Source organism: Gavialis gangeticus, unplaced genomic scaffold, assembly GCF_001723915.1.
Source record: "Gavialis gangeticus isolate Ggan-Ray unplaced genomic scaffold, GavGan_comp1, whole genome shotgun sequence".
NCBI lineage: Eukaryota > Metazoa > Chordata > Crocodylia > Gavialidae > Gavialis > Gavialis gangeticus.
This window is the reverse complement of record NW_017728995.1, coordinates 50,649,863-50,660,123: the sequence shown is the minus strand read 5'-3', so window position 1 is coordinate 50,660,123 and position 10,261 is coordinate 50,649,863. Positions and strand designations below refer to the sequence as shown.

The 10,261-nt window shown below is 38.5% G+C and overlaps 1 protein-coding gene and 1 long non-coding RNA gene across 2 annotated transcripts in view; one reads left to right on the top strand and one right to left on the bottom strand.

Annotated features, from left to right (window-relative positions):
* Positions 1 to 10,261, bottom strand: part of FARSB (phenylalanyl-tRNA synthetase beta subunit) — a 72,534-nt gene that overhangs the window by 32,778 nt on the left and 29,495 nt on the right. Inside the window, exons 15-16 of the mRNA XM_019503657.1 lie at positions 8,471 to 8,588; positions 2,747 to 2,899 (exon numbers count right to left, since the gene is read on the bottom strand). Of these exons, the coding sequence (XP_019359202.1) occupies positions 2,747 to 2,899; positions 8,471 to 8,588 (271 nt within the window). The remainder of the gene's footprint in view (positions 1 to 2,746; positions 2,900 to 8,470; positions 8,589 to 10,261) is intronic.
* The window catches only part of LOC109288202, an 11,238-nt gene continuing 6,435 nt past the window's right edge, over positions 5,459 to 10,261 (top strand). Inside the window, exons 1-2 of the long non-coding RNA XR_002095091.1 lie at positions 5,459 to 5,469; positions 5,731 to 5,733. This is a non-coding gene — a long non-coding RNA (uncharacterized LOC109288202). The remainder of the gene's footprint in view (positions 5,470 to 5,730; positions 5,734 to 10,261) is intronic.

Here is a 10,261-nt window from a genome sequence, read left to right as displayed (position 1 = left end):
CCCTTTTTTTTTTTTTTTTTTTTGAGTCCCTCAGAACCCTGCAGTCTAAAATGTTGCAGGATATGTTTTCACCCAACAACTGACCTTACTCCATCATCTGCTTGACATTTTATCGCTCCTATACATTTAACTGGCAGCCTGCAAGGCAAGTTAAAAAAAAAGCTACTTTGACTTCCAACTTTCTCTGCAGTCAAGGACTTTGCAAGTAAGATGGTGCAGTGACACTGCATTCACTCTGGCAATAGAGTATATTATCAGCCATCTGCATTGTTAGCAAGGTTAAATTCCAATGTCATCAGAACTGCATGGAATCTATAAATCACTCCAAGAGTTTCTGAATTACTGTTGCTATAGAAAGAGGAGGAAAATATGTCACATACAAAAGCCAAAAACTGCTTGTTACACACTGTATAGAGAAAGTCTCAATCTGCTTTCTGAGTGCTTCTAATCGTGTGTGGGAGTAATATTATGGGGAAGCAGGGGTTTTTTTTTTCGTTTGGTTTTTTAAGTGCCAAGACACCTGGAATACTAAACAGCATCAGTATCAAGAAATGAACCCTACAATGTATTAGGAATCTTTGTGATTTTTTTTCTTGTTCTTTGTAAGACGTTCAGAAACTAGGGTGATGATTGCAGTATGGAACAAGGCATTTATAAAAGTTTCAGCATAAAAAACCCTTTAAGTAACATGTCTATTTTAAAAGCAATTCATTTAGTGGTTTTAAAAAGAACCTGAGGGAATGAAAATCAACTCTCACTGAATTTCAATGGGAGCCGAGTACCTCGCTTCCAGGCTCCTTCGAATATTCCCGCCTACAAATGCTTTGTGAGAATCCTATTTCTATTATTACATTTTACTGGCCAACAGTGAGTTCTTATTGTCTCTTGTAGTATTCCTGCTGGCAGATATTTTAAAAGTCTGAATAAAATACTACGGATATTACCTAGTAAAGAGCAGAAAAACTGCATTAAAATCAGGGGCACGTATGTGCTTATTCAAGGTAAGCGGGAGGAGAGCACATGCTCAATAAGCCAGCAACACTGCTAAAAAATTAGTCTATATTTAAAGTGAGTACTTTAGAGCTCTGAGCACATTCATGCTCTCTGAGCTGTCAGTGATGCTGTGTCAGGGTCATTAGTTCCAGTAAATGCACTGCTCAGGCTTTTTTCTTGAGCAGAAGAGTTGAAGTCATAATTTCTCTCTCATACTTGTATTGCAATGAATGACAAGTAGGTAAAAATGCAGCTGCTATCCCCAGAGTCCTGCATTCCTATATTGTATTGACTATGTCATTATTTTAAGTAACAGAATAGATTAGTTGTGTGTTTATTCTTCTCTTACATAGACCTGTCCTCTTATTGGAATAACTAGTTTTTGCTTCTGCAGTGACCTGAAGAATTACCAGGATTGTTGGATTTTTAAGCCTTTTAAACTCCCCTACCCCACCGACAAAAATACACCTTGCCACTAGCTGATATGGGAAACCCTCAGCAGTGGGGAAAAAGTGATCATAATTATAAATTGGCAATTCTACAACATAAAGCTCCAGATAAAATTTCCTAGTCAAGAGAAAGGAGAAAAGCAAATTTCAACTCTTGCGGGAAAGATACTACAGCAGATAAGTTTCACTCTTATTGGGGGTTATTCCCTTAGCCTAGTCCAGCTAACAAGCATACATGGGACAGTGTTAATGCAGGTTGCCAGCCAAGAGGCAATTCACTTTGTAATACTGTAGTCCCCTTGAGTGTCTCAGCTTCACTTCTATTCTTGGGATTTAATGAGAATTTTGTTCAACACAATTTTGTCCAAAAAAATCAAGAAAATGCAGTACACAGATACCATCTTCAATTTTAGTGAGGTTATTTAAGGTACAGAGATTGTCTTACTACAGCTGAGCAATTCAAAATTAATTATGAAATACAGGATAAATCTCTGTTTGCCTAACTAATTAAACTACGTCTCCCCCTCCCCGGTTGTAAAAGTCTGATGGGAATGATCACAAGAAGGCTTTAGATAAACTTCTCCTTAAGAGATATACTTATGGATAGGTATTTTAGTATATTCTATAAACTAAAGATTCTCAATACCAAAAATAAACTCCTCAATGTTACCAAAGGCCAACCTAAAAGGGAAAAGGATGCTAGAAGATTCTGGGAGCTGGGTAGAATGAGAATGAGCTCATCAGATACCCAGCTCCTTCACTAACAGAGCTGGTGGGAGTGAGGGGGAAAAATGGAGTGTCAGAGTACAATGACAAATTTTCAACATTTAGAGTTGCTTTCTGAAAGCTTTGGGAAACCCTTCCATTGTATATGCCAGGGCGACATGATACAAGGCTATGGATCTATGCAGAAATAGAGGTTTCCATTTCATAATGCAGGGAGATTTGAAACCACATGCTACATGCAACTAAACGGTGTTCAGGGATCTTGACCAGTGCAGATTTCCTAGTTCCGAAAATGCATGAACTAGGAGCATTTACGATGAACTAGGTGCAGTGTGGAAGTGGGTCCCATGTGGGAACAGAGGCAAAGAGAAGGTCCCCAGAGATTTGTGTCCAAATCTATTTAGATCATCACCCAGATTCTGTACCGTGTCAGTGTTTTGCAGAAAGCAGGTACACATTCAAAGCAAACTCTTACAGCATATTGCCTACAGTTAATGACAATATGAAGTCCATCCTGCACAGTAACAGGATGAGAATTATTAATCTGCCCCTCCATGTTTCACTGTTGTGCCTCTTACCTTCAGTTGCCTTGATTAAGTACCCATTCTCTTTGTTTGGTGGCACATCCAGCAGCTGCATTACTCTGTCCAGGAACCCATGGATAACTTCAAACCCAGGGTTCTTATTGTAATAAACAGCACAGAGATGCCTGTAGTTCCTGGCACCTACATCTGCAGAAGAAACAGAATGGTTGTATTTTGTCATACTTCATCCTAGCCTTTTGTATAAGTTCTCCTAACGTTAGAGAAGGTAACACTACATTTGAAATACTGTCCTGTATTAAAAAGAAAAAAACCCCAAGTGTATTAAAGAAACACACCTTGCAAAGAACTCAGAATGATTCTGACACACAACTGAAACCTAGGGAATTTAAAGCGGATTAGTCAAAATACACATATTCAGCAAGCAAATGACAAGTTCTTTAGTTTTAACCTTTACAGCTTTTAAGGTTGGTGGTAAGACTAACTATTTATGAGACAGAACCTTTATACAACAACAAAACAAGTCCAAGACAGAAATAGCCAATGTTGTTACCATAGTATTGGATGGTCAGCAGTTGGTACAAAGAGAGCCCTTGGTCTAAATCCAAGTCCAAGTAGGCAAGTTACCACATTTCAGAAGCCATAACTGATGTCTTTTTTGGTAGCCTCAAAAAAACCAGATTGCTATGGAGAATGCACTGTATGTTCAACAAGCCTTCTGGGCTAGGACAAAAGCATTGGCAAGGCAGAGCAGCTACCAATCACCCTGTACCTGTTCTGTGCCTACCCCTCTCTAAGGCTATTGAACCTACGATCTCATTTCCAAAATTAGGTACCTATACTATGTGCTGACACAAAGCACTGTAACTGCATTAATGCAAAACATGAACTTCCTTTACTGTAAGTTTAGTTTTGATTAAGTTTTCATTTCAATAGAATAAATTGCTTTTTCATATCCTAAAGTACATCTGAAACACACATGTACTAACCTCTCATCACATTTGTATGCCTTTCCAAGCTAAGCTACTCCACCTAGCACTGCCCTTGAAAGCTATTCACACATTTTCACTAATACAAACTTGTTTTACATTTTTGAGAGGAACAGTCTAGAAAAAGAATAAGCGCTCCTGGTCTCCTAGGATGTCTGTCCACATCTGGTGAAATTACTGAACAGCACAAGAAAGCACTAAAGATGTCTACATCCCTGCTCTCAAAAATTACCTTCTCTCTTGTGGTTCATCTCATCCTTGCTTTCAGCAAGACCCTGCTTGGCTGAGCCATGGAGGTAGTTTGCAGATGCTAAGAAAACAGTTCTTCATCTCTATGCCACATACCTTTTCCTCTAGAAAAGAATCTGCTGCTAACAAAAAGACAAGGCAGGGACTGATCTCCCGCAGGGTCTTACGTAACAGAACTTTAGAGTACTTCAGTGGTTTTCTTGCTGGTTGGATTTCTCTTCCCCATCTCTGTCTTTCCTCTTAAAGATGATTCAATAAAGGGGAAAGTGTCTGTTTCTCATCTTTTTTGAGATGTGCCCATCTCATCAAGGAAATGCTGCTTACTTCTGGTCTAAAGTAGTGAAAGTGTCTCCCTTTAGTGGGTATCTTTATAAATAGTCTCAGCTGCAGGCTCTCTCTCTAAGTACATCCTCTTCGGGGACCAGGGGCTGTGCTTCACCTGCCTCCTGTCTCCTGTCATCTCTTTCATTCAACATCTACAGCTAGCCACTGGGAAATACTATAAGCTGCTATGGACTGTAGTGGCTCACTGAAATAACCCACATCTGAATCTCCTTATTAACAAATATGAACACAGCAGTTCCCAATATGAAACAAAGTCCAAAAAATAGCACAGATCAGAGCATACCAACACATCACTAAAGATGTCATCAACACCCAGTGGTGAAAGGGTGTGCAGTTTGGGCACCTCTTGGGCTCTTGGTTCTGGATATCCAAATAACAGTTGTAGGTAGAAGTATATTCTTTTCTCTCTGACTCAGCCTACAGCTGGCCAGACACCTATCCATGCATCTCTGATGAAGACCAAGCAGCACTGATCTATTACTTTGTCACCTCTGGACTGGATTAGCGCAACTCTGAACAATAAGTCAACCCTAAATAGCTAAATCGGTACTATTGCTTGAGCAGAATGCAACAGTTTGCTGAACACAAGTGGTCAATGGGAGCTCCTTCCACTTGTACTTCATTTTCTATGTAGACTTCCATTTAAATGCCACATGCATTCCAGAAGTGGCTTTTAAAACTGATTTGAAATCTCTGCCACAAAGAATACCAGAAGTTATTAATGCCTATTCTTCAGACACTAGAATTAAGGAGCAGTTGTCTCGACAATATGGCCTAAATACTGCCAATCCACCTCTCTAACATAGCTGAGATAAACTGTGAATGTCACTGAAATTGTTCTGGAATGCATTTTTTTAAACAGCCTCTTTTACAGACCAAGAAGAATAATGGAAATCAGTCAGATTTTTACTTGATTATTACTCCTAAAGCCCATGACATCCTCATAGCTGTTCTGAACAAAAAGAATGAAAGGATCAAAATATTTAAATTGACTGATAATTCTTATTTTGAACCTCATTTTACCAACCTTTATGGAATAGCCAGATTTGCTTTCATTCATCCCTTCCAAGCTTTCTAAGTGCCATAAAACTCTGTTCTTCACAAAGTTAATGTATTACATCACAGAAAATTCATTCCCTGTACACGATATGTAGGAAGGGGGATAGGAGGGGATGGGTGGTGAGGGGAACAAGCGGGAACCGCCGTACTAGGATTTTTATGTCAAACTAGGGTTGGTTGGAAATACCTCAGTTCTTTATAACTCATTTAACAGACCTCTTGTGTCATGCCATGAAACAATTCTGTTTTTTAAAAGGCCTGCCAAGTATGTCAGCCTGAATTACATATGTATTTCACAGACTTCAAAGCACTGCCTAGAGATGCTGCTATAAAACAATCTGAAGGATGGGCAGCTGGCTAGGAATCTGTGAGCCAGAGAATGTAATACAAGGCAAAAACAATGGTGCATGCTGCCCTCTAGCAACCTAGAGAGGCTCTAGAAAAATAGTGTTGGGGTTTAAAACAGGGCACTTGCTCCATTTAATTCTCTTCTCGCAATTAATTTCACAAAACACCATGTTTTGTATACAATTAAACAAAGGCCCACAAGACAGACTGTGAAAATGCATTCAAACATGACTTCAGCTGGGTTCACTATTCCCAATACATGACCACGTTCTCAACCACATTAAAAGACTATCAACTAGCAAACTTCTACAAGGCTCTTAGCCAGAGGTCACCTTCAGCCTGACGAATGAAATGAAATTTTTCAACATGGTAAGGGATGGCATAAATTCTTCAATTAGGCTACTGTGGTCACACAGGATGCACTAGTATAAAAACAGCACTAGGAATGATTTTACCAACTTAGCAATATGATGAAAATACAAATGTGCACGGTCCTATGCGACTGATACTTAAATCCTTTATATTCTTCCTCCCTTCTCCCCTCTCCCTGTTGAGAAGGAAAGTTTTTACTCAGATTTGGTTTTATTTAGTCATATTAAATCTGGCACACATTTTGCTGATTTAGTAAGTTAACTTTTATGTCTGATATGTCTGAGGATAAGTGTGTTCTGGTCACTTTAGTAAATGAGTTATGTGCAAGAAGATATTTTTATTAAAAACCAATGCGCTTATCCAGTTCCATTCGTTCATACATGAATGACTACAGGATGCTACTTCAAATATTGTTAATGTCAGTGCTCTTTTGACCCATACTTTTTAAATTATTAATTGGACATTCTGCATACCAAAAATATGAAATAATAAAATTAAATTAGTCAGACTGATGACATAAGCCTTCTAACAGGAAATCTCATTCCATATGTGAAAGCAGGGCAGCCCTGTATCTTTTAACATCAGCAGAATTATTGATTATTTTTCTTTTCTTTCCTTTCTCCCTCCCATTTGTGCATTAAGTTTAGATTTCAGGCCTGATGGTGAGTTTGGGAAACACCCATTAAATAAAAATATTGTAAATCCTAGCAAAAACAGCTTTTTGTTTATATTCTGGTAACACCTAAATTATGCTGGGCATTGTCCAAATGCACAAGAATACAAAGTCACTGCCTCAAAGAATTTGTGTGTGATCTATAGCAGTGATTCCTGGTAAATTTCAAGTGTGCAATAGAAATAGGTTCTTTTATATAATTGTTAATCAACTCTGTGTATAAGTAAGTAAAAGATCTGAAGTTAGAACACAAGAAATAACAGTAATCTATTTAACCAGTGAGCTGCATGCAGCCGGAATAAATGTTCTCTCTACTGAAATGTAAACAGGCCAACTCCTCATGAAGCATGACAAAGCTTTTTGCCATCTGTACCACATTTTGTGCATGTTGGCAGATTTGCTGCCCAGCAAGAAATGAGCTAGGACCACCAAACTGTCTGTATTTAATAAAGATTCTGCATGCTTTTCTAAATCTGATTGTTTTTCTTGGCAATTTTTTTCTTAGTAATCCACAAATTAAGTCCATCAACAGAGCAATTTACTTGCCATCTTGTTTATGCCTTATGTAAACCTTTGTTTTGCAGACAATGAATAGCTTAAATGTGAGCACTAAAAACAGAAACCAAATAATGACACAGCAAATCCATTTCTGCTGCTGTATTAAGGTAGCAGCAACTGTAAAACAGCAAAAATTTGCCCCTGGGTGGCAATACATCTCACTAGAATTTGCCCCAGAAAAATATATCTCCCCAGATTTCCTTTAAACTGGTGGCTTGGTGGGAAAGGGTAACTGACTTGGTAACTGGATTTGAAAGGTTTTTGCTTGTTTGTTTTTGCTTAAGTTTAGATTTTTGGAATGTGCTCTTAGGGCTCAGGATATTTTTATGCATTTTCCACATGAAAATGTACTTTCTAAGGCTGGGATCATGCAATCAACTCCATGCAGACACATGCCTGCATCCAGGCAAAATGTCAATGAAGTCAATGAAATATGAACTGGTTGCTCTGTCTATTTTAAATATAATAAAATTAAGGCTGACAAAAACAGGCTTATGTCTCTCGTTAATGTTTCCCAAGATGGTAATATAGATGTTTGGGGGATGTCTAACACCAACCATGTGATGTGGGGTTTTTTTGCATGTGGACCTGCCCTGATCATCTTGAAAAAATCTGCTAGTAAACCATGGATGCAGGGAAAAATGAACACAGCACCACTACTTAGCTAGCAAAGCCCACACTTGTAAAACAAGCTTTTTTACTCTAATAAGTAATGGGTCACCAAATCTCTCTCTCAGATCAATTATTCATAATTATTTTACTAAACTCCCACAAAGAAAAAATGGTGCATATTTAATGGTGGTATCCTGGGCTTCTTATATAGTAGACTGTGGTAGTTCAGAATTTTCCTCTCCCATTTTTTCTACAGGTGGACTTCAGCATCTACTTGGATTTTTTTCAAAAAGCAGTGTGTCCAGCAGGAATTAAACTACTGTTGGAACCACCTTGTGGAACCAGCTAGCACAGTACCATTGTGCTGCCTCTCATGCAGGGTGGTCTGCTTACGGGATGCAGACTAGAAGAACTAAACTGGTAGACATTTAAAAAAAAAATAAAGCATTCCCATCATCAGACTTGTTTAAAAGAGATACAAAAAAAAACTTCTGGAAGAGTTAAGAAATCCTTTTTACAAAGGGAAGTAAAAAAGTGTAAACAAGCTGATCTTACCTTTGGAAGGATCTTTAACTACTATGTCAGAGATTTCAAAGAGTTTCAAAGGCAAAGGCATCTTCCTGTTAGCAGCAATGGTCTTTAGGAGGCCAGGCAGGAGGCTGGTGCGTGCCACCTGCAGGTCACATATGAAATTGTACATTTGAAACAACCTGTTGCAATGATTTTCCAGTTTTACTTATTTGGAACAAGAGCTTTAAAAATAGATGAAATACCAAGTAATTTCAGCTGTCTGTGTTTTTAACTTTAGAATGATTAAATCTGAAAATGTAGATACTCTATGCATCTACGGCACACTGCCAAGACTCACAAAAGTGCCTCATGAATATGTAGAAGTGGGGAAAACAAGGCACAGAATGGGTAAATAGCTTATCTGAGTTTGTACTAATATCCAAAGACCAAGAAACAAAGCCTAATTCTTCCAATTCTGGGTCCTCTGCTCTTAGTACTAGATAACATGCTTCCTAGTACAGAAACTACTAATTTCTCTAAGGAACTAAAATATACATTTCTTATCTGAAACGACATGAATCATCAATTTCCTTTTCATAGCACATGCTATCACGCCACACAGACCCAGTGAATTTCTAACCAACAGAAGAAGGGGTGTTAGCTTATCTACATTACTTCTTATTTTGTCAGAAGTGTGGGCTCAAGGGGTTCTTGTTCCAGAATAGAACCTCCCTGATGGCAGGAATTAATCAGTTCTTTTGCTACAGAAGTAGTGGATACTCAGTAGCCAACTGAAGGTGGTTTTCACCTGCAAGGTAGCTGAAAACCAACATTAAAAAATATCAAGACTGTAAATTTTTGTCCAAAGTAAATGACAAGTGGTATAAAAGCAACAGCAAAGAGGCTAGGTAAGGCAGCAGCCAAATGCACAGAAAAATAAAAATGTGTGTGAAGTTTAGGTTTTACTGTAGAGGGGGAATAAAAATAAAATCAGTTATTTTCTCTAAAGACACTCCCTGTTCATACAGGAGGCAAATATTACACGAGAAAAATAGTCATTTGGGTGCTTTCTGGTACCTGTCATCATCATAGTGGTACTTAAGTTCTATCATTATAATATGCTTAAGATTATGCTCAGATTGCAGTGATGGGCATCCTGCGCTACTTCAGATGTATGCATGAGGAACCAGACACGTGTTAATTGTACTGGTGGCTTTTTTAGGGGCGTAGCCCCCTTCCCCCCACAATATCAACACACAGATTTGTGTTCTGCATTCAAATGCAGAACTCAAAAAAGGTCCTGACTTTTCAAGCTGGCTCAGTCCAATTTCATATAACTTAACGTATGAGAACTCTCAGTTATTGGCTCTGCTTTACGACAGCAGATGCAAAGTTGTTATCATGTACCCAGCCATAGCTATTTATTATACATTGATTATTTAGTATTTGTGGCTAGTTTGTTGTTCTTCCATACCTGAATTTGGAGTCCCTCTTCCTTCCAGAATTACATCAGTGCTTTGTACTATTATATTTTCAGCTGAATTGTCAAAACAGAACACAGAGACCACTACTGTTTACAACCACCTCAGTTTGGTAGATGAAAGTGGCCCAAATACAACCCCCTGGATGACTGCTTAAAGCATGTGAACATCAACATGTAAATTTGTGTGCACACGCCAAAAAAATTCACTCACAGAATAGCTGGGGTGCTGGGGGGAAGCAAAGTACCGTACTGAGACTTAGGAAGAAAGTATCGGGGGGAGAAAAATACAAAAAAACCAAAGAGTATTTCATGAGAGAGAGAGAGAGAGAGAGAGAGAGAGAGAGAGAGAGAGA